This window comes from Moschus berezovskii, chromosome 27 (genome assembly GCF_049115385.1).
Source record: "Moschus berezovskii isolate FMDL1 chromosome 27, NW_MosBer_1.0, whole genome shotgun sequence".
NCBI lineage: Eukaryota > Metazoa > Chordata > Mammalia > Artiodactyla > Moschidae > Moschus > Moschus berezovskii.
Genome location: NC_142486.1, coordinates 21265673 through 21290050, shown reverse-complemented (window position 1 = coordinate 21290050; position 24378 = coordinate 21265673). Strand labels below are relative to the sequence as shown.

At 48.0% G+C, this 24378-nt stretch overlaps 1 protein-coding gene across 3 annotated transcripts in view; it reads left to right on the top strand.

Moving 5' to 3' along the window:
* SCNN1G (sodium channel epithelial 1 subunit gamma) overlaps nt 1-20987 on the top strand; it is a 28887-nt gene extending 7900 nt beyond the window's left edge. For all 3 annotated transcript variants that reach the window (XM_055409667.2, XM_055409668.2, XM_055409666.2), the window contains exons 4-13: nt 1383-1573; nt 2533-2636; nt 5189-5352; nt 13816-13914; nt 15442-15559; nt 16348-16426; nt 16510-16567; nt 16757-16818; nt 19092-19167; nt 19460-20987. In XM_055409667.2, the coding sequence (XP_055265642.1) occupies nt 1383-1573; nt 2533-2636; nt 5189-5352; nt 13816-13914; nt 15442-15559; nt 16348-16426; nt 16510-16567; nt 16757-16818; nt 19092-19167; nt 19460-19840 (1332 nt within the window). In that variant the 3' untranslated portion in view covers nt 19841-20987. The remainder of the gene's footprint in view (nt 1-1382; nt 1574-2532; nt 2637-5188; nt 5353-13815; nt 13915-15441; nt 15560-16347; nt 16427-16509; nt 16568-16756; nt 16819-19091; nt 19168-19459) is intronic.
* The last annotated feature ends 3391 nt before the right edge of the window (nt 20988-24378 follow it).

The following is a 24378-nucleotide window of genomic DNA, read 5'->3' as shown; positions in this document are numbered from 1 at the left end:
CCATGGGGTCACAGAGTTGAGCATGACTGAGTGACTGAGCACACATACACATACGTATGATGAGAACATCTGGAACATACCACGACTTCCCTATAGAATTCCCAGTATTACATATTTTGAATGCTGGTCTTCCTAACCAGCATGTGAGGTGGGGAAGTATGGTATTTTGATCAACATTTTGTAGGTGAAATAAGGATAGGTTCGCAGATGACACCACCCTTATGGCAGAAAGTGGAGAAGAACTAAAGAGCCTCTTGATGAAAGTGAAAAGAGGAGAGTGGAAAAGTTGGCTTAAAGCTCAATATTCAGAAAGCTAAGATCATGGCATCCAGTCCCATCACTTCATGGCAAATAGATGGGGAAACAATGGAAACAGTGACAGACTTTATTTAGGGGGGCTCCAAAATCACTGCAGATGGTGACTGCAGCCATGAAATTAAATAACACTTCCTCCTTGGGAGAAAAGTTATGACCAACCTAGACAGCATATTAAAAAGCAAAGACATTACTTTGTTAAGAAAGGTCCATTTAGTCAAAGCTATGGTTTTTCCAGTAGTCATGTGTGTATATGAGAGTTGGACTATAAAGAAAGCTGAGCACTGAAAAACTGATGCTTTTGAACTGTGGTGTTGGAGAAGACTCTTGAGAGTCCCTTGGACTGCAAAGCAATCAAACCAGCCAATCCTAAAGGAAATCAGTCCTGAATATTCACTGGAAGGACTGATGTTGAAGTTGAAATTCCCAATATTTTGGCCACCTGATATGAAGAACTGACTCATTTGAAAAGACCCTGATGCTGGGAAAAATTGAAGGCAGGAGGAGAAGGGGATGACAGAGGATGAGAAGGTTGAATGGTATCACCAAGTGGATGGACATGAGTTTGAGCAAGCTCCGGGAGTTGGTGATGGACAGGGAAGCCTGGTGTGCTGCTGTCCGTGGGGTCGCAAAGAGTCGTACACAACTGAGCAACTGAACTGAGTGCCTTGCCCAGGGTCCTGCAGAGAGGTCACGGCAGTGTCTGGGCTAGAATCTCAATTTTTAGACTGTTGATCCAATAAGAAATGGTGAGGGTTGGGTGGAACTCAGTAGCCATAATTGGTTAAAGCCTGGCTATCTGGGGCCTCTGAAGAAGCTGGTCTTGCTTCTCACTTAGGGACTCATGAGAGTGAGGCTTTGTGTCCCTCCTCACTCAGCCCCTTCTTGGTCCTTGAGGCTTGAGGATGTTGAGTCCCTAGCCTCAGAAGTGAGAAGAAGCCCATCCTTGCCTAGGTATCCCTCCTGTTCCCCTGAGTGTCTAGAATCCCAGTTCCTTAGCCTCACAGTCCTTCTAAAGGCCCCAGCAGGGCCAGTGGCTTTATCTTGGTGTCTCCTCCTATTCGCAGTGTTCTAACGACACATCAGACTGTGCGGTCTACACCTTCAGCTCAGGGGTCAATGCTATCCAGGAGTGGTACAAGCTGCACTACATGAACATCATGGCACAGGTGTCTCAGGAGAAGAAAATCAACATGAGCTACTCTGCTGACGAGCTGCTGGTCACTTGCTTCTTTGACGGGGTGTCCTGCGATGCCAGGTCAGTAGTGGAAGGCTGCTCTATCAGCTCCAGGGACCAGGGGCTCTAAGTGCTGGGCTCCTTGCATGGACCTGCAGCTCAGCTAGAGGTCTTGGGAGTGACGGGTGCTCTTCTCACTAACCTTGCCTTTTGGAAAGGGACTTAAACAGGAGCTCAGCTCTAGAGTCTGTGAGGAAGATGAAGATGACTTAGTGTCAAAACATCCTTAAACTCATTAAATTATAAAAACAGAGTAGTTGATGGTGGATATATAACCTTGTATACCATCAATCTAGTCAAGAGGGAGTAAAGAAGGAGAGATGAAAGGAGTCAGGGAGAGAAGGGAGGGCAGGAAGGTCTGTGTACAGACATGAGCTTTCATACCTTTCTACCATTAAGATAACACCCAGATTCCTGGTGGACACTAGGCAGTCATGGGACATTCTAAAGTGTTCCTGTTTATTGTAAGGGCTTTCTTCGTTCTTTTAAAATACTAAGCCTTTCTATATGTTAGTTGGTATATTGATCCTTGTGAAAACCGAGTGATTAGAATCATGTCTCCTGCAGGTTGGATTCTCAAGTCAGTATAAGGACATGTATGATGTGATTCCTCTTCTGGGAATCATTTGCTGGGAATTGGAATGGAAAAAAAGTCAAGTGTTGGCTGAGATAGTCAAGCGTAGAGGAAATGAGGGCAGATATATTGGCACAAAGAATGCCAAGTCAGGATGGAGAGGGAGGTGAGTGGATTAAGGGGGTGAAGGGAAAGCAGAGGGTGGTTCTACATCGACATGTGTCAACTGGACGAGGGGCCTTGTTTGTCATCTGTTGGAGGAAAGATGGGGAAAGTAAGTCGTGTCTGTCATCCGTGGTCCACAGGAGAGAACTGGCCCATTTGCACTGCCCACTTAGATGTCAGCTCAGGTGCATGATGGGAGTTCCCAGCACAACCCTTTCTGACCTGTATTCTTCCATCTTAGGAACTTCACGCTTTTCCACCATCCAATGTATGGGAATTGCTACACATTCAACAATAGACAAAATGAGACTATCCTCAGCACCTCCATGGGAGGCAGTGAATTTGGTAAGGAAACCTGCATCAAGGGGATCCTGGGGTGCTCTAATGACAAGCTTGCTGGCAGCGGGACAAATGAGGTGCTTGGAGCCTTCCAGAGATACAGGCTCTCCCTAACCTGGCCAGAAACTGGGGATACAATTTTTTCTTATCCATGTCGGTTCTTTCCTTCTCTATCAGAATCTGTTTTCTTTTTTGACATCTCCTCTTTGCTTTTGAGAGAGCAACAGGGACAACCTTGGTGTTTCTTCACCTGGGGAAACCACTCAGGTTTCAGATTGTAGCTGGAGTGAGTAATGCCAAGCGGGCAGCTTCTGGATGGACTTAAATCCAGACATGCTGAGCAGATTAGAGAGGCCAACACATCTTTGTCTTGATTAAGATGACAGATTTTGGAGCCAAAACCCACTCTGCCACTCACTGTGCAGCCCAGTGAAAGTTTACTCCCCTTCATTTGTAAAGTGGGAATAATAATGGTATTGATAATACAAGGTAATTGAGAAGTCAAAATATGAAAAGCAGTTAGAATAAGACCTGACACACACTGTATTCATTTGGCTGAGCTGGCATAGCAAAATATTATAGATGGGTGACTTAAACAATGGACATTTAGAAACCCATGGTCAAGCTGCTGGCAAATTTGGTCCTGGTGAGGACTCTCTTGCTGGCTTGCAGTCGGCCACCTCCTCTCTGTGTCCTCCCGTGGCCTCTCTTCGGTGGCATGCAGAGAGAAAGCTGTGTTGTCTCTTCCTCTTCTTATGAAAACACCAATCCTATGGGATTAGGGTCCACCCTGATGACCTCATTTAATCTTAATCACCTGCCTAAGGCTGATTCTCCAAATACAATCACAGTGGGGATTAAGACTTCAGCATATAAATAGGGTGGAGGGTGGTCTGCAGAAAGACGCACAATTCAGTCCGGAACGCGTACTAAGCACACAATAAATGCTAGTTGTGGTTGTCATTACTACCTCTAATATTATTATTATTGCTACTCTACCACTGTGACTTTTGTAGAGAAGGCAGGAACTCAACCAGTTGGTCTATCTTGAAAGATTCTAAATGAATTGAACACGATTTGATATATAGATATGCTCCTATAAGGAAAGGCAAGGTCTTATGGAGGAAAACCCACCTGGACTCCTCATCTTTGTTACTGCACAGTCTGTGTTCTTACCACATCTGCAAGAAACCATAATTCAGGGCACATACGTCAGTGGGAAGGAGTAGTCTGGGAACTGTTGCACAATCTGACTCTGCTGCATGTGAGCTGTGTGACCTTGAGCAAATCACTTCCCCATTCTGGGCTTTGATTCATTTACTTAGAAATAGAGTGAAGGCAAAAGGAGAAGGGGACGGCAGAGGATGAGATGGTTAGATAGCATCACCGATTCAATGGACAGGAATCTGAGCAAACTCCAGGAAATAGTAAAGGACAGGCAAACCGGGTGGGCTACATATAGTCCATGGGATCGCAAAGAATCAAACACAACTTAGCAACTAAACAACAACAAAAAGAAGTCAGAATAATTTAAAAAATTCTCTTCTTTCAGTTCACATAGGCCCTGTTCATTTGCTCATTTATTTACCAAATATTTTTGAGTATCTTCTATACATCAGGCCCTCTTCCAAGTCTTAGGGACCCAGTGGTGAATAAGAGAGATGCCATCCCTGATTTCAAGGAGCTTGTATTTTGTTGGAGAGAGACAGGCAAAGGAATGAACAAGCACATAGGCATTATCTGGTCATCAATCCCAGGTTTATACCTCAAGAATTAACCTCACACAGGGCTGAGTTGAGATGGGAATTTTATTTCTGATAAGGAGGTCCAGAAAGGCCTCCGGGATGAGGGTTATTTGAAGAAGAGAAGATGTGTGATAAGGTCCACTGAGGAGCATTTGAGCACTGGCAAGTCCAAGGACCTCAGTGAGGAAATGGATTTGGTGTGCTCTGGAAACAGAAAGATGGCCAGTGTGCTTGGAGCTTCCTGATGGAGGGGGAGAGTGGGATGAGGAGGAAGGCGTCACCATCACTCTGAGAGCTAGTCAGGTTTCTGGACAGTATTTTATGGCGTCCCCATGTATGCAATGAGATGCCTCTGAGGAGTTTCAGACAAGGGAGTGACCTGATTTTAAAAGGTCCCTCCGGCTGCTCGGCTCAGATTAGACACGGGTGCAACAGTAGGGTCAGGGGGAGGATTTAGGGCAGTGATCAGATGCTCTACTAGTATCTCAACCACAGCCCTGCACATCCCTTTGGGCACCCAGCAGACCTCCCCATCTCAAAGAGCCACAAGGAGATTCATGTCTTAGGCCAGGTAGCAAAACTTGTGCTTAGCAAAGCTGCAGAAGTGACACTGCTCCTGAGCCCTATTTTGTGCTAAGCCCTGGAAACAGAGAAGTTAAAAGTCAGGCTCCCCTCATGGAGCTTCCCATTTTTTCACTTGTAGGAAATGCCTGGGTCTTGGTTTTGAGACTCCCAGAGTGGTGGGAGAGGTAAGCTACCAGCAGGGAATCTTCTCCTGGCTTTTGACCACAACGGGCTGCCTTGTCCTTCCAGGGCTGCAGGTCATCCTGTACATAAATGAAGAAGAGTACAACCCCTTCCTGGTGTCCTCCACTGGGGCTAAGGTGATTGTCCATCGGCAGGATGAATACCCCTTCGTTGAGGACGTGGGAACAGAGATTGAGACGGCCATGGCCACCTCCATAGGAATGCACCTGGTAAGAGAATGCTCTGATTTCCATCTGCTTGGCAAGGAGGACAGATTTTATTGAAGGATAATCAGTGAGGTGGAACTTATGGAAAAGGGTATTGGTTTTAAGAGGAAGCATAGTCTTGTGTTTTCCAATGATTACTCAAATGGTCACTTTCTAAGTACACTAAGGGCTGTGTTTATGGCTTCTGTATGTATGACCAAGGACAGGACACCATTTAGGATAAGAATTGAAGGAACCTTCCTTGTTCCAGAGACAGACATCCACGTTTATGAAACCTGTGCTAGAAGCAAGGCATCAGATACTAACCATAATATAAATAACTGTAATATAAATAGAGCAGATTTACACCTTCCTGGACCACCCAGAGGCCAATGGAACATGTAAACCACTGTTGGAAAGTCACTGGGCCTTCACAGGCCTATTTGGTCCCTCCTGCTTCCATCCGTTTCACCTCATCTACCAAGAACCCCCTTTTCTCAAGCCTTTGACCTTCTCTGAGCTCACTGGGTGCTGAGAACACTCATACCTGTCAACAGAAGCGCATATGGGCTGGAGACTCCAATCCTTGGGTTGGCCATGCCTAATGGAAGTAGAAGGGCAAGGTGAGGGGTGTCCAAGGACACCCCTGGTCGCTTCACTGCTTGTATAGTCTGTTTGCAGGAGTCTTTTTATGCCAGTCTCTCGCTCTGTCACTTTCTCATTCTACCTAACAAAATAACTATTAAGTACTTATTTCAAAGGAGTATATGCATGAAGTCAGTACAAGGATCCTACTGTGCAGATGTCCCTCTCCTATCCCTGACCACTTGTCTCCTCCTTCCTCTGCATGCAGCTGTGGCTGTTGCTTCCATGACTCAGGAGGGTGTTAGAGTCTTCTTCAAGCCTGTGTATACGTGTAATCATTTCTTCTTTTATGCAAATGAAAAATACTGTTCTGCCCCACTTTTCACTTGATAGTATAGCTTGGAAATAGTTCCATATCCATACACATAGATTCTGCCTCATTCTTCTTAAAGACATAATATCCCATTGTGTGGGTAAGTTATTGAAGCAATTCCCTGTTGACACATTTGAACTTGTTTCCAGGTACAACTGAAAACAATGGTGCAGTGGGATGTGTAGTCATCCAATTATTTCCTAGAAGTTTATCATTCAAGATGTAGATTAGCCAAATTGCCCTCCAATGATGTTGTACCAAAACAGGCCTTAAGCAATTTTTAATCTTTGCTAATTTAAGAAAAAAATGGCACCTATTATAAGTTTAATTGACAGTCATTCTTAGTGGTATTTTTCTTAGTGGCTATTTATGGAGGGGGGAAAAGTCCCCTTGTGGACCCTTTGTTCATGCCTTTGTTTATAGCCAACCTTAGCATTCCAAGGGCTTCCCTTGTGGCTCAGCTCATAAGGAATCTGCCTGAAATGCGGGAGACCTGGCTTCAATCTCTAGGTTGGGAAGATCCCCTGGAGAAGGGAAACGTTACCCTCTCTAGTATTCTGACCTGGAGAATTCCATGGACTGTATAGTCCACAGGGACACGACTGAGCAACTTTCACTTCACTAATGCCCCAAATTAAACCTCTTACCTTTCATCCCTCACAAATTTTTCCTCCAGAGCAGTGGTCTCCAAACTTGATTGATCATTAGATTCAGATCTACTGAATAAATATCTCTGAGAGATGAGCCCAGGGATCTGTGTTTTTACCAAACCCCAGCGGTCATTCCAACAGGCAACAAACTCAGGAACCTCAGTTTTAGAAACCTGAGTAGTTTAGAATGAAAGAAGAAGAAAAGTGTGTCTTCCTAAGAGAAAGTAGAGCTAGGATGACTCCAGAGCTTTAGCACAGCCATAAATGCTATCTTCAGAGTGTTACAAAGTCATATGGTGGGCATTGGAGCTTATATATCTATCCGTTATCTATTCATCCAACAAGCATTTTCTGAGCACTTCATGTGTGCTAGATACTGGAGCTACATCAGTGTCCCCAGAACTGTCCCTGTTCTTTTAGACTTTGGGTCTAGCAGAGAGAATTTATAATAACAAACCAAAAAACACATAGGTGATTAACTATAATCATAGGTGCTAAGAAGGATAAATACAGGATGCAGGAGAGTATATCACAGAGATGCCTGATATAGGGCTTTTTCTGGGGTGTGGAGTAGAGAAGGCAATGGCACCCCACTCCAACACTCTTGCCTGGAAAATCCCATGGACGGAGGAGCCTGGAAGGCTGCAGTCCCTGGGGTCACTGAGGGTCAGACACGACTAAGCGACTTCACTTTCACTTTTCACTTTCATGCATTGGAGAAGGAAATGGCGACCCACTCCAGTGTTCTTGCCTGGAGAATCCCAGGGACGGGGGAGCCTGGTGGGCTGCCGTCTATGGGGTCGCACAGAGTCGGACATGACTGAAGTGACTTAGCAGTAGCAGCAGCATGGGGGGTGGGGAGTGGGGAGTTCATGGGGTGCTTTCCTGAGGAAGTGGTATTTAAGTTGGGAAAGCAGAGTTACTGAACTGGGATCTGTGGCTTCAATGCCTCACCAAGTACCATTCTAGAGCAACCTTGGACAAGAGAAAGCATGGGGATAGTCATCTGGGAGCCCCAGTGCTCGAAGGAGCCATGTCACTTAGGGGCTTTGTTCAATGTGGGCAGTTTGTTCCACATGAGAAGCGTTATGTACCAACTTGGCCTGTGTGGATGCTGATGGTCCAGGAAAAAAATCTTGAGCCCTAACTTGCTTGAACTGTGATTTGAAAAGACTTTAGGTTCCTACTTAAGGAACTAGGTCTCTGATTCCTCTCTTCACCAGCAGATTACAAAACTCCCTGATCAGAACAGTAAGCATTTTGGTCCAGTGTTCCCCTGCAGTTTTGTACTTGAAGCACCTAGAATTTACAGCACATTCTTACCTTATTGTTTTGTGCTTTCCTTCCCTCCTGCCTGTTGCAGTGTCTGCAAACTTAGAGCTTGGGGAAGTATGAGAACCAAGGGAATTGCCCTCTGGTTTTCTTCTCTGAGCTTAGTAATGCCCATCACATTGTTAAGCAAATGCTCCCTTTCGCAATGATGGGTAAACAAAGACATAGGTGGGTTTTCTGCTACACCTAACTTGAGATGTACAAAATCAAAGCCACAGAGCAGGGTCAGGCAACTCTGGTTCTGATTTATGAGCATTTAAGACAACAAAAAAACCCAAGGATTACTGAGAGGTCACCAGAGGGTCATTAAGAATAAGTCCAAACACACTAGACTTCCTTCCTTTCTTTTTATTTTTTAAGTAGTTATTTATTTACTTTTGAGAAGCATGTTAAACTGGTGGACTCAGCTGGTTAGGCAGCTGGTTGACAAATCTTCTTTCATACATTGAGGGACTGTGTGCCCAAAGCACTGGATATTCAGAGATGGGTATAACAGAGTACCTACCTTCAAAATTCACCTTTAAGAGAAGATAACACAACTTTGCAATACAGGTCCAAGCTCTGTGGGAACAGGGACCATTTCTATCTGTTCCCAGGCTCAGTTCTTAGAACTTCGTAGATCCTCTGTAAATATTTTTGGATGGATGGATGAACGGGAGCCAGGACATAAGCTGTTGGTCTAGGCTTTCTAGATGATGATTTCTTAAGGACAAATGTCTGGCAAATAGAATCAGGAAGGGCTACTCCAGACAAAGGACACAGCAATTACAAAGGGGGTTGCAGAAAGGATTTGAAGTCTCATTTCAAAATGATTCCAAATGAAATGAATCATTTCGAAAAACCACTTTGAAGTGCACTCAAAATACTAGAGGCAGCCAAGTATTTACAGTAATACTAGAAAGAAATTATGACTCCCTCGCTGAGGCAATGGCTGTGGGGATGAGCAGAAGTGAATGGCTTTGAAAGATATTATAGTGTAGAAGCAACAGTGCTTGACAACTAAGGTCATCGGGGAAAGGCCAGGGGAAGTTAGATCCGTGTTTAGGTTCTGACTTGGGTATTGGGTTGAAGGGAAGTACCAGTTTCTGAGTTAGAGAATACAAGAAGAGTAGGGTTCGGGGAGAAAATGACCACTTCAGTTTGGCACATACCCAAGTTGTAGCTTTAGGGAATCAGGCTGAAAACGTCCAGTGATTAGATGCTCTAAGCCTGGAGCTCAGGAGAAAAATCCAGAGGCAATGGCAGAGTAGGGGTTGCACCTAGCATAGTTCTAGACTTAGAAATAAATGCCATCACTCAAGACCTGAGACAGAACGCAGATGTTTAAGGGCTGAGAAGAGAGGAAATGGAGAAATAGAGGCACCAAAGTAGCAGCAGAAGCTGGAAAGGCTTGGTGTCAAAGAAATGAAGAGAGTTTCAAGGAAGGTGTTAGCTAGAGTGCCAAACACAGTTGAGCGTCAGGCAAGATAAAGGATACAAGCTGTTTTCTGGGTTTGGCAATCATGAGGTCACTGGTTCTTTGCCAGAACAGTCTTCAGTGGAAGGAGTGGAACAGAAACCAAAGTATAATAGGTTGGATCATGAATGGGAGATGAGGAAGTGGGCAAAGGCAAATTCACCTAAGGGGGTGCGGACCAGGCTTTGAAGAGGGGTGAGACTTCACTGTTACTGCAAACCCTACTCTACATTCTTATCTTACAGCACCCATTTCTTTTCATAAGCATGTTTGTTACAGGGATTAAGGGCTCAGACTCTGGAGCCAGACAACTAGGATCTAAACCCCAACTTTGCACTTTGGTTGTGTGATCACCGTGTCTCGGTTACCTCATCTGTAAAATGGGGATGATAGTAATATTACTGTGCAGGCTGGTGAGAATGCAGTGAGCTGATTCATGTGAAACTGAAAACAGTGCTTGGCATGTGTTGAGTGCTCCAAAAATATTGGCTATTACTATACACCCCCTTTTTTTTTTTTGTAAAGAAAAAAGACGTGACAGGATGGAAAAACAAGCATTAGGGGAGATTTTTCTTGCCTTTCCTGACACCCCCATTCTTTATGAGTGAGATATTGTTCTCTTCCATATAGTATTTAGAAGGAGTACTAATTATTTGCCATTCAGTTCAGTTCAGTCGCTCAGTCGTGTCCGACTCTCCGCAACCCCATGAATTACAGCACGCCAGGCCTCCCTGTCCATCACCAACTCCCGGAGTTCACTCAAACTCATGTCCACAGAGTCGGTGATGCCATCCAGCCATCTCATTCTCCGTCGTCCCCTCCTCCTCCCGCCCCCAACCTTTCCCAGCATCAGAGTCTTTTCCAGTGAGTCAACTCGTCGCATGAGGTGGCCAAAGTATTGCCATATGTGTTACAAATCTCTTTCCCAGTTTGTGCTTTCATTTTAGTTTTAAGTATGCTACCTTTTTCACATGCAAAAACATCAGATGTTTACATAGTCAAAATCTTCATTTTCTTCTTTAGTCATTATGTTTATTGAGTATTTTTCCTCCTTGAGATCAGATACTGAGCTGAATTTCCTTCCAGTTATTTCATTCTTTCCTTTACTAGTTTAACCCACTAGAATTTCTATCTCTGCAGGATTTGAAATCGAGATAGGATTTATTACTTCCTCCAAATTCTTAACAAGTAGCCCTAACTTCATATGTTGAATAGTTCTTTTTCCCTCCATTGATTAGGAACATAAATTCTTATCATTTATTAGCATCTAGGAAGTATTTCATAACTTATTACAATATAAAAACAGAACAAAAGAAAAGAGAGTCAAAGCACCCATAACTCCATCTAGGGTTTCCTGTTGCCCTTGGGCGTTTCCCTGAAACAGTTCAGGCTTTACGGGGGTGAGCTGAGGACTCCTGTGCGGCTTCCCTCCTCCCCCAGAATTCTCAGAAGGAAGCAGATAGGACCTGGTTCGAGAAAAATGAGTCCTGTTTCCACATACACCCACATACAGCACATGTGCACACATATGCCTAATCACACCCACACACACCTGTGCGTGCGTGCATACCACACACCTTTCTATCTATCCGTTTAAACGTCACACACTCTCACACACACACACATATATATTCATTCTCATTTTGGGGTCCCTAGGGATCAGGACAGTAGCCAAAATGTTTCCCCACCCTGCCCAGGCCAGCAGTTCTGGAAAGCTGACAGGGAAAAGAAGAAATGAAAGGTGAGGGGGGTGAGGGGGAGAGAGAGTGAGAGAAAGCCAGGGCTCTGTCCAGCTTCCTCAGACTGAGGCTTCGAGAAGCTGAAGACAGCTATTCCACTCTCAAGAGGCCATTTGCCCTACCTGCCCCAGCCCCAGGTGTTTTAGGATACAGCCTGAATAACCCAGGAGCTCTGAGTTTGATAAGCATCATTCAGAGTAAAAGGCCATTGAATACTCAAAAAGCATAAAAGTCACAATGTTTGCTGGAAGTGGTCCTCAGGCTGCTTCTCAAAGTAGAAGGAGCCCCAGCTGCCTTTGCCAACTGCGCAGGGCTTTCCTGCGTGGACAGACCCTTTCCTCCAGATTTCAGGGTCCTGAATGCTCCCTGCAGGTAAATAGAGCCCAGGGGTGACACTCGGGGCTCTGTGGCCAGTTTAGCAGGACCTGGGGGCTCCAAGGGACACCTGATTGGGAGTGTGTGGCTTGGAGAAGCTTAGAGGGTAGCGTTGGGTGAAGGTGCCCTTGAGGGAAGCCACTGCTTGGCATCTCTGTGCCCATTTCCCAGCCCAGACCTGGCATGTACTGGAAGCTCTGAATCTGTTTGTTCCCCAGCTATGAGAGGAATGAAGTAAGTCTGTTTATTCTGTACTGACACGGAAAGACACACACTCTTTATTATGAATGAGTAAAGGATATTGTAGGGCAAGGGAACATGTGAATCTTTGTGTCTGGATCTCAGGATCGAAATCTGACCTGTTGCAGTAGGTGCCCAGGGGAAGAGAGGAAATCAGATGGTTACTTTCCTCTCTGCGTCTTCTGTTTAAATGTTTTAAAATGAGCACTGTCTTTTGCCCTGGATGTACTTGCAGTTAATTGAGGAAGACTGATGGATCAACAGATGAATTACAATACAAACGGAAAGAGATTATAGCTCCTTGACATGACTATAGTTTCTATCTGTGCCAAACTTCTTGATTTCTTTTCCCCACCCCACCCACCCCCAACTATCTTTCTCTCTATTCATCCACTCTTCAAAGAAAAAAGAATTTTCTTCTCTCCCGTAAATCTGACATCCATTTGCCCTTTACCCTCCCCATCTCAAAAAAAAAAAAAAAAAAACCCAAAACTTTGTACACACACACACAAACCAAATCCTAGCTATGAGTTGGTCACAATTTATATTCTATAGTTGCTCCCCGTTGGGAGACATTATCCTTCTTTTCCCCTAATTGTCTTGTCTGGATTGTTCCTTTGTAGTGACAAATATTAAGCTAGAACCAAACATGTAAACCATAATCAAACATAATTTAATAAGGCTTTCAAACAGTGAGTTGCAATGTTCTTACCTCCTCTGATCAGGATATCATTCTATACTGCTGGGCATTCTTTGGTCCTCTCTAAGAAAGTCCATTTTTCCAAGTCACCTTCTGGGACCAAAATGTAAGAAGGTAGGAAATGAGTCCTTCTCTGAGACAGGAATCCCATGTAGCACAGTCACTGCCCATCTAATTGTCCTGCCCCTTCCCCGTGGATTCTCCAGCGGCTCACTACCATTCAGAAAACCAAATCCAAACCCACGTTTCTCAGCAGTGTAGGAGACTGCCACAATTTGTCCTTGGCATCCCTCTCGGACATCATCTCCAGTGACAGCTCTCCCTTTCAACGGTCCAGCCATCCTGGCCCTCTCCCACCTCTACTCTGGCTGCTCCCTCTTCTTAATCCTCTTCCTACGTTTCTTGACAAGTCCAGCTCTTTCCTGCCATTCCATGTCCAAACAACATGTTCTTTTCTCAAAGATGTCTTCCCTAATCACTTTTGGAAAGGTTGTCCCCTCCTCCCAACCCTACCAGTCTCTACCCAGTTCCATTGATCACCATAAAAAATTATTCAAAATGAGTTATTTGATTTTTAATCATCTGTCTACTCCATTAGAATGTGAGCTCCAGGAAAGCAGGGAAATTTTTTCAATCACTGTGTATTCCATAGTGCTCACAAGAGGGCTTCCCTGGTGGCTCAGTGATAAAGAGTCCGACTGCCAATGCAGGAGATGTGGGAGACTCAGGTTCAATCCCTGGGTTGGGAAGATCCCCTGGAGAAGGGCATGGCAACCCACCCCAGTATTCTTGCCTGGGAAATCCCATGGACAGAGGAGCCTGGCGGGCTACAGTTCATAGGGTTGCAAAGAGTTGGACACGATTAAGTGACTGAGCGACATAGTGCCTAGAATAGCATCGAACTCCTGGTAGGTGCTCAATAAATATTTGTTAAATGAATGAGTGGGTGGTTGCTCAGCTCCTGGAAGCTGATAGCAATGCCCCTTGTCTGGGTCCTGGAGGAGTGCAGGGCTGAGCGTGTGCTGCTGTAATTACAGACGGAGTCCTTCAAGCTGAGTGACCCCTACAGCCAGTGCACGGAGGACTGGAGTGACGTGCAGATCACAAACATCTACAATGCCACGTATTCCCTCCAGGTACAGGCTGGAGACAGCACCCAGCCCCAGGCTGTGGTCTGGACCCAGGAGACAAAATTATATATAGGCTGGGGTGTGTCTGGGACCAGGAACTGTGGTGAGAATCCTGGGGTTCATCCAAAGATCTCAAGAACACATGATGCCGGCTGGTTCCAGTCCTCTTCAACCCACCTGTAACCAGAGCTTAATCAAGGTTTGCGTGGAACAGAACGTACAGCTCTACAAGCCTGCTTCCTAAATCGGCCTTGGTGAATGAGAGACAGGAGGAGGAGGCAGTCTGGGAGGGGCTGGCTAAGGGGTGCCTTTCATCCGCTGACAGCTTTGGACAAGTTGTGCGCTCCTCAGTAGCCACCAGGGCAGTTTGGATTGGATCAGGGGCTGCTAATCAGTGGTTCCCAGGCCCCTTCCAACCTGCCCACCTGGTGTTTCTGGATGGTGTTTAAAAGTCAGGGAATTTCATAAGAAAACCCAGATTTCTAGCTTCTCTTGAAAAACAAGATCTGGTAACAATGGGCCCGTATTCCTAGAGGATAAACAGTGGATGGAGTGGCCTTATCAAATGAGACACATTCTTTGGCTCCCTACAATCCCCACCACCCATTAGTTATTACCTACGTTGACCCTTGGGTGTGATCACTTGTTACACCTTCCGTTCTGCGAGTCTGCCCTTCGCCTCCCAACAAGACACCTAGAGAGTCAAATGAGAATCACCCAGCAGAGCAAAAGGACCAGGCGCCCTCTGCCCTGAATCCTCTTAGCTTCTATTAGAGCTGAGCTGAGAGGTGGTGGAGACATTGAGTGGAAAGAGACTAGTGGTCAGACAAGACCTGCTTGTAAGAAACAGAGATGCAATCACACTGACATTAAGACAGAAGAAAAAGAAAAGTCAGCTCAGCGGAAAGGCACTCGGCATAATAGTTAGTGAGAAGCTAGCATTTGCTAACACTTTACATCTTTTGATTCATATCACAGCAACTTCGTGAAGTAGGTCCTGTTATACTGATTTCAAAAATGAAGAAAAACAAAGCATCAGAGAGTTTAAGTAACTCACCTGAGGTCACACAAGTGGGAGGTGGCAAAGCTGATATGTGAACTCAAGTAGCCTGACTTCCAAGTCCCCACTGTTATCTTTTATGGCTCTAAGCTTTGTGGATATCATGGTACCTTAAGATCCCCAGGGATCCTGCGTGGAGGGCGTGCAGCTGAAAATTGGAAAGTTGGAGACTGTGTTTGTTTCTCTGTTTCTTGGCACCAAGTTCCCCACTTATCTCTGGGTCAGCACTCACATGGTGGCAAATGACCACCCCAGCCCCTCTCTAGCTCATCCTGGCCTCCACATCTCAAATTCCCAATAAGTTTTCTAGCGTTGTCCTTTTGACCCTATCGGCCAGGACATGAGGGGTACATTTATGCTGTCTGCCCAGGCTGTGGAAGGCTGACCCTCTCTGACTGGGGGATATAGGGAGGGGAGATCTCTGGCAGCCACAAGCAAGGAGGTGAAGGGAAATCCTGGGTCTTGTCTTTCAGATCTGCCTTCACTCGTGCTTCCAGGCAAAGATGGTAGAGAACTGTGGGTGTGCCCAGTACAGTCAGCCTCTACCTCAGGGAGCCGATTACTGCAACTACCAACAGCACCCCAACTGGAGTGAGTGAAACACCAACACCCCCACCTTGCACACCCCAGGAGCAGGGTCATCCCACCCTGGCAATAGCTAAGGCGCTCCCAGGACCCTGCCCTGGTGGCCTTTGATCTGAGGGAGACAGAGAGATATTCACCAGTTTCACTCGTGCTGTGAAACCTGGCTTGAATTCCACTTTCTGATTAAGGACCAAATGCTACACCCCAGCTTCTGCCAAGTCCCTGACCCCCTCTGTCAACTCCAGGAGGTAGGGACTATTGATCGTGTCCTTTCACAGAACAGGTAACTGAGGCTCAGAAAGGTTAAGCAACTTGTCCAAGGTCACACAGCCAGGGTCTAACAAAGCTAGACCCAAGGCAAGGACTGCCAACCCATCCCACCTCCAGCTAATGTTCTTAACTGTGGCAACTTTCTGTCTCCCAAAACCACAAGGTAGCAATTGTTTCCAGAGAACTAGTATTTGTAGAAAGCAGAAGGTGAAATCATCAAAAGGAGACTGTGGGGGTATCGGGCTTCCCAAGCAGCTCACTGGGTAAAGAATATGCCTGCAATGCAGGAGATCAGGCAAACGCAGGTTCGATCCCTGGGTCAGGAAGATCCCCTGGAGGAGGGCATTGAAACCCACTCCAGTATTCTTGCCTGGAGAATCCCATGGACAGAGGAGCCTGGCGGGCTACAGTCATAGGGTAACACAGAGTCGGACATTACTGAAGTGACTGAGCATGCATGCATGGGGGCATCACTGGAAAACCCTAGAAAGGGCCCTAATATTGCCCTGCACCCTGTCCCTCAGTGTACTGCTACTACCAGCTGCACCAGGCCTTCGTCCGGGAAGAGCTGGGCTGCCAGTCGGTGTGCAAGGAAGCCTGCAGGTGAGTGGACCCGAAGGGGTGGGACGAACATGGCTGGGCTGGGCCAGGCCACCCACGCTCACCCCATGCCCTTCTCCGCTTAGCTTTAAGGAGTGGACACTGACCACCAGCCTGGCACAGTGGCCATCGGAGGTCTCCGAGGTAAGTTCTCTGCCCGCTCTTCCCCCCTGGAACCTTCAGCCTGTAGCCTGAGGTCCTGGCTGTGTCCTCTGGCCTCAGGGGTGATCCACAGGGGAGGCCCATGTCAGGAGCTGGGGCTGAGAGGAGAGAGCAGACAGGCTGGCTCTGGCCTCTCCAGGCATCCCCAGGCCACTTCTTTCTCCACCACAGAAATGGTTGCTGTCTGTTCTCACCTGGGACCAAAGCCAGCAAATAAAGAAGAAACTCAATAAGTAAGTTGATCTCTGCCCTGCTTCCTCTGCTCCTGCCCGCCCTGGTTCCAGCCTCCCGACTTGATTCCTCAGTGCCAAACCTTCTCCTTCTATTAGTTCATTCCTCCACTCATTCCTTTGTTCAACAGATATTTCTTGAGTCTTATCATGAGGCAGGCCCTGCTCTAGGCTAAGGGCTCTCAACTGTTTGACCACAACCCACAGCATGAAAATATTGATACTTTTCCCATTGAATACACCGCCAAAATAAAAGTGTCATGAAACAGTACTCTTTTATGATGTACAGGGCATTCGGGCTGCTTTTCAAATGTTGCACACTCGTGTGCCAAGCCATCCGACTTGTGTCCCAGTTGTTTACAACCGTCCGATGGATCACAGCATAGTTCCAAATGCTTAGTGCCTGTATCAGTTGGTAAAAATTTCGAATCTCTCTGTGGATGCAACCTGATCTTTTATATTTCACTTTGTAAAAGGTACTAGTAAGGCTCAGCACGTTTATTTCATGATTTCCTGATGTATCTTGACCCACTTGGAAAAATACTCTTTAAAACCATGCAGCTTCTAATCGCACGTGAATTTTCCTTATCAAAATTCACTTTTAAAGGACCTTTAGCAATGGCAAGCCACTCCAGTACTCTTGCCTAGAAAATCTCATGGATGGAGGAGCCTGGTAGGCTGCAGTCCGTGGGGTCGCTAGGGGTCGGACACGACTGAGCGACTTCACTTTCACTTTTCACTTTTACACATTGGAGAAGGAAATGGCAACCCACTCCAGTGTTCTTGCCTGGAGAATCCCAGGGACGGGGGAGCCTGGTGGGCTTCCGTCTATGGGGTCACACAGAGTCGGACATGACTGAAGTGACTCAGCAGCAGCAGCAGCAAAAAATCAGCCAGGCCAGAGTTCAAGGATCTCGGCAGATGGAAACAAAGGTGGAGAGCGTGGGTGGGGGGATTGCCAAGTAAACTCACATTTCTCTGGGCCACTACTGTTTACATGGTTCCATACCCCAGTTTGGTCTCCAGCATCTTATTTAATGTCCACTAGGCAGGGTGTGAGGTACTGGGGGGTGCCATGATGACCAAGCAGACATGATCTTTGCCTTCAAGGTACTTCAGTTCAGTTCAGTCGCTCAATCGTGTCCGACTCTTTGCGACCCCATGAATCACAGCACGCCAGGCCTCCCTGTCCATCACCAACTCCCGGAGTACACTCAAACTCATGTCCATCGAGTCAGTGATGCCATCCAGCCATCTCATTCTCTGTTGGCCCCTTCTCCTCCCACCCCCAATCCCTCCCAGCATCAGAGTCTTTTCCAGTGAGTCTAATAATAAAGATAGACTTTGATCAAATCATTGCAAACTGTTAAACCAAGCATTGCATAGTGGTGACCCCTGAGCCAAATATGATTCCACCAATATAACCTGTTATTTCCAACTTTTCCTGAGAATCTTATCATGAGGTAGGCCCTGCTCTAGGCTAAGGGCTCTCAACTGTTTGACCACAACCCACAGCATGAAAATATTGGCAAAAATTCTGGCAACATTAAACTTCCATTTTTGCATAGTACCAAAGAGTACTGAGTACTGGCTACCTCTCTGGAATAAGCATGAATTTTCTAGCTTGCCACAGTCCTAACAGGAGGGAATTTAGTACAGTGAGTGGTTAAGAGCACGAACTTTAAAGTCAGATGTAGCTAGGTTTGAATATCAACTCTACCTGAGCTGTGTAGTCTTGGGCAAGTTACTCAACCAATCTGTGTCTCAATTTCCATGTCTGTAAAATGGGGATACCTGCCTTATAGGGTTGTTGTGCAAATTAAACGAGCCAATTCACACAAGGTTCTTGGAAGAGTACTTGGCAACACAGGAAGTGATCAATAAATGCCAGCTATTATTATGTTATTATCATTATTCCCCTCTGGTTCATTTACATCACTTGCCTGTCTCCTGGACGAGTTTTAGATTGCCATCAAACAGACACAATAGCAAGGTTTAGTTGTGGGAGGGCCGCTGTGGGGAATGATTTAGTCTAGAGCTGGGGAAATGGTTTTTGAGTGAAGGGATGGCCTGAGTAACCAGGTCCAGGCCGGAGATGTGCTTTGTGGTACACAAGGAACCCCATAAACCAGGTTCTAAGACACCCTGTGGAGCTCAGAGCCTGGGCCTTGCTGGGGGCTGGGCAGGAGAGACACAGCCATGCTGAGGGGCTGGCTATTTGCTAGAGTGCAAAAGCCTCCAACTCACCTTGGCCCTGCCTGTTGGAATTCTTACAGGACAGACTTGGCCAAACTCTTGATATTCTACAAAGACCTGAACCAGAGATCCATCATGGAGAACCCTGCCAACAGCGTGAGTGGCTCCCTTCTGGGACTGTCCCGGGTCTGCGACTTGGCCCATCTGCCTGGCCTCAGGGAGCAGAGTCAGACTGTGGGGGTCCAGCCCAGCTAGTAGGGCCACCAAAGGCCAACCATTCCTCAGATCAGAACAGGCAGGGTAGGAGGGGACAGACACCTGCCCTTGTCTTCCCCAAACCCGTTCAGGGCCAGGGCTAACCAGTTGCTGCCTTGGGCCTTGGGGTCTTTGCATGAAGCCAGCTTGGTGGGGATTCCCCCTTGATCGTGTGGCTTGGCCTCCCTTGCAGATCGAGCAGCTTCTGTCCAACATCGGTGGCCAGCTAGGGCTGTGGATGAGCTGCTCCGTCGTCTGCGTCATTGAGATCATCGAGGTCTTTTTCATCGACTCTCTCTCCATCATTGCCCGCCACCAGTGGCACAAAGCCAAGGGGTGGTGGGCCCAGAGACGGGCACCCGCCTGCCCCGAGGCTCCGCACACCCCGCAGGGTCGGGACAACCCCGGCCTCAACATAGACGATGACCTGCCCACTTTCACCTCTGCCTTGAGCCTGCCTCCAGCCCCAGGGGCCCAGGTGCCTGGCACGCCACCCCCCAGATACAACACCCTGCGCTTGGAGAGGGCCTTCTCCAGTCAGCTCACAGATACCCAGGTGCCCGCTGAGTCCTGAGGCAGGGCAGGGAAGAAAGATGGAGCCAAGACCACGAGCCACCGTTTGACAACTTAGACTGTCTCCAGCACACAACGGGTGTCCTCCCTGCACTGGGCTTTTCAGAGACATTGACTACGAGTCTGCTTTGAACACGGTGGGCCTGGGCGTGTGCAGGGGACTGTCAGACCCCTCCCAGCTGCACTCATGGCCGCCCAGGACAAGCTAGATCCTGCAGGCCAAACCCCTTAGCACACCTGCTTTGGACGGAGATGGGGCCAAGGAGACAGGGCCGGCCTGGCCAAAGGCCAGGAGTGAAGCCTGACAGAGTTCTTGGCCAGATCTTGAGAGAGAGAGAGAAAGCGAGAGACTCCTCCAAAATCCCAAGTCGGGGGTTTCAGCCACTCCTCCAGCCTGGGCTGGGACCCAAGGATGTGACTTTACGTGTTGAGGCCTGACATTCACTGCCTGGTGCCAAAGATAGGAGGAAGCTCCGGGCCTGGAGCAGGAGCTGTTTGTGAATAAACCATTCCTAGTCGCTGACATTGGGGCAAGGTCTGCTCTGAGCCCTCAGGAGGGAGCTGGCCCAGGGTCCTTGGAGTGTTAGAGGGGAAGGGGGCCCTGTGGGGGCGCCTAGGGGTGTGACAGGAGGCCGTCACTCTGAGCTGGGGTGGGGAGGGGGACCCATTCCGGGCAGCTAAGCCAGTACTCTGGGCCCTTAGCAGAGAAGGGCCAGTTAAAGGACTCTGTTGGCCACTCCTGTCCAGTGGTAGCCCAAGGCATGACTTCCTGATAACCCACCCCAGCTGCTTTTTCTCAAAGGCAGACAACCTTCCCCCACTGATGGCCTGCCCCTCAACAGCAAGTCAGCCACATGGACAGCTGCCTCCTGCCATATCCACACCTTCCATGATGATAGGAGCTGTTGTCTATTAAGCACACAGTAGGTGCACACTATCAGCTCAAGAACCGTGTGCTGGCTGCTGCACTCAGCATTTACAAAGATTGGCATAGGGGACTGCAAACTTCAACCCACAAGCCAAATCCTGTTTTTACCTGTGACCTAAGAGTGATTTGGGTATTTTTTTTTTTAATACTATTAAACATATCAAAAGAAGGACCGTTTGTGACATGAAAACTATATGCAATTCAAGTTTCAGTGTCCATAATAAAGTTTTATTGGAATACAGTCACGCCCCTTTGTTCACTAATTCTGTATGGTTGGGCTGCCATGGCGGGCAGAGGTGAGTAGCTGCTGTTGCAGCCCCCCAGAAACCTACGGTATTTATTCCCTGGCCTTGTACAGAAAAAGAAACCTGCCAACCCTGGGATTAGCATCCCACTGTGTGGATGAAGAAACTGAGACAGAGAAAGGTTGACTTACTTGCCCGGGGTGACCCAGGTGGGAAGTTGCAGAGCTGGGTTTCCAGCCTAGGCAGTGTGACTCCAGAGCCCATGCACTTTATCACTCCATCATTTTTGCATCCAATCAGTGTCTGTGCCTTTTAAGGATGAGGCTCCTGTCAGTCCAGGTGGGAAGAGGGGAAGGCTCCACACCCGGCTGTAGGGCAGAAGGAAGTCCCTCATCTGTGAATGTGGACAGGCCTGCATTTCAGGCCTGCCTTCTGCTCAAGGATGGCTTCTAGATGGAGGCAGGAGACTTGGTGAAAGAGCAAGGGAGGACTTCCCTGGTGGCGCAGAGGATAAGAACCTCCTGTCAATGCGGGGGACAGGGGTTCGATCCCCGGTCTGGGAAGATTCCGCAAGCTGTGAGCCACTAAGCCCAAGCACCACAACTACTGAGACCTAACTCTAGAGTCCATGTGCTACAACCCCTGAAGCCCATGTGCCCTAGAGCCTGTGCTCGGCAACAAGACAAGCCACCGAAATGACAAGCCCGTGCACAGCAATAGACGCCGCTCAGCACAACCAGAAAAAGCCCACACAAAGAAGCTAAGACCCAGCTCAGTCAAAAAAAGAGGACAGTATGGGGAACCTTGCCTGGTCCAACCCCACCTCAGACTTGCGGCAGCCACAGCCATCTCTGCCCCATGAAGTGGTTCCCCTGTCCTTGCAGGTGGAGCGCTGCTGGGAGGCATGGCAGCACACAGGGAGAAGGTCACCGTGACCCCTGGCAGGAGCTGCCTGAGGAGTGGGCTCAGAAGTCAGGGCTGATGCAGGCAAGCATCAGGTTACAGAAGGTGAGAGCCTGGCTCCTGTCCATGCTGGGCTGGGGTGGCTGCAGCCAGTGCAGACAGAGAACTTGCCACGGATGCCTGCCTGGACATTGCCTAGAGGAAGCTTCCTCCTCCTCCCCCGAAGTAGGGAGGTGGGGGCCCAGCCTCAGATTCATGGAATCGACCTGCCTCAGCATGACATCACAGGCAGAACGTTTGCAGCAAAGCTCAGCATTTGCTGGATTTGTCAAACTGAGTGTTAGTCACTCAGTCGTGTCGACTCTTTGCGACCCCATGGATTGTAGCCCACCAGGCTCCTCTGTCCATGGATTCTCCTGGCAAGAATACTGGAGTGGGTTGCTGTTCCCTTCTCCAGGGGATCTTCCCAACCCAGGGATTGAACCTTGGTCTCCCGTATTGCAGGCCAATTCTTTACTGTCTGAGCCACCAGGGAAGCGTGGTTTTGTCAAAGGGGAGGTCAAGAGCATCTGGAGGTATAGCCACCCACATCTCCCTCAGCACACAGGTGACACCCCATGACTCAGGCACCTCCTTCCTGCCAGGCTCCCAGCCTCAGCCAACCTGTGGTGCCAAATGCTGCCCTCTCTCCTCCTCCACTCATCCTCCCAGGTACAGATATCACCACTTCGGCAGAGTCTTCCCATCCCTTCCCTTTCTATCTTCCTCTATAAGAGAGTTTCCAAGTGAGCATACTAAGTCATTTCAGTCATGTCTGACTGTTCAACCCTACGGACTGTAGCCCACCAGGCTCCTCTGTCCATGGGATTCTCCAGGCAAGAACACTGGAGTGGGTTGCCATGCCCTCCTTCAGGGGATCTTCCTGACCCAGGGATCAAACTGGCATCTCCTGTGTCTCGTGTAATGGCAGGCGGGTTCTTCACTACCAGCACCACCTGGGAAGCCCCTTAGTTTCCATCCCCTAGTACAATTTCTTATCCATTTGTCTGTCTCTCGCATGAAACAATTCCCTGGTGGCTCAGACAGTAAAGAGTCTGCTGCAATGTGGGAGACCCAGATTCGATCTCTGGGTTAGGAAGATGCCCTGGAGAAGGAAATGGCAACCCACTCCAGTATTCTTGCCCAGAAAATCCCATGGACAGAGGAGCTTGGCAGGCTATAGTCTACGGGGTCTCAAAGAGTCAGACACAACTGAGCAACTTCACTTTCCTTTCCTTTCTCACTAAACAGTGGATGATTTGAGGGCAGGAATTGTGTCTTATCTCTTTGTCCCCAAACTGGGGTAAGACTGAGAACAGTGTTGGTGTTTAGGAAAAGTTTATGGAGCTAATACAAACAATAACAACCATAACAATGGCTAATACTCATTAAGCATTTATTGTTGGCCAGGGGATCTGCTAAGCACTCCACACACATTGGTTTATGGGATTCTCACAGTGCAGGCATAGATAAGGAAACAGAGGCCCAGGACACCATCTCTATGGGCCCCATTCTCATGGCCCCAATCCCTAGTAACCGGTGGACTCTGGCCTGTCTCAGAGCTCGTGTGCTTAACCACTGTGCACCCTGCCTTTCAAGTCCACCTGCCCCTGAGAATTTCCCCTCTGATGTCCTCTGGCTTCAGGTCCAGCCTGCTCAGCTGAAGGGCCCTCCTGTGCGAGGACAGAGGTGGGGATGGGGAGGACCGCTTCATTCCTCGGATGAGCAGCCACATGCCAGGAGTTACTTGTGGAGACAGCCTGAGCGCAGGTTGGAGCAGGATTTCCAGACACAGAGCATTGCAGAGAGGAGTGAGTTTATTAAGAACAAAGAGCAGAGATAAAGTAGGCACTGTGCATGCAGTGAACCGACAACTCCTGAAAGACCAGGGCGAGTCAACAGTTTTCACTGAGTTAATAGGCAAATTTTATAGCCTCAAGACAGAAAATTTCTGCTGGAAGGTTGGCAATAGGTGATTGGTTGGGGTGCCATAGAGTGTTTACTGGAGTGGGCATCTTTGCCTGATTGGGAGTCAGGAAGCTTGTTAGTGATGATCAGGGGGCTTTTGGCAACAGTTACAAAGGGGCTCAATTAGCTTCAGAGATGACCTTGGTTCTGGGCTCCATTTCTCTGGCCTTGGTGCAAGGCCTCGCACCTGTGGCCTGGGGGCAGGACGCAACATTACTGACTCCAAGGGGCAATGGCTCCACAGGCAGGTTGTGGAAATGTTTGTTTTTGACGCACCCTTGTCCTTCTCGAACTGAGCTCCTGACCTCACTGCTCTTCTGACCTTCCTTCCAGGCCCCTGAGTTCCAGCCTCAAGCATCCCGTGGCCCAAAGAATGTCTCCCTGATGACAGGGATGCCTCAGACTCAACATGCCCCCCGTAAGCCTGCACCCCAGGGGGTGGTTTCAGATAGACTC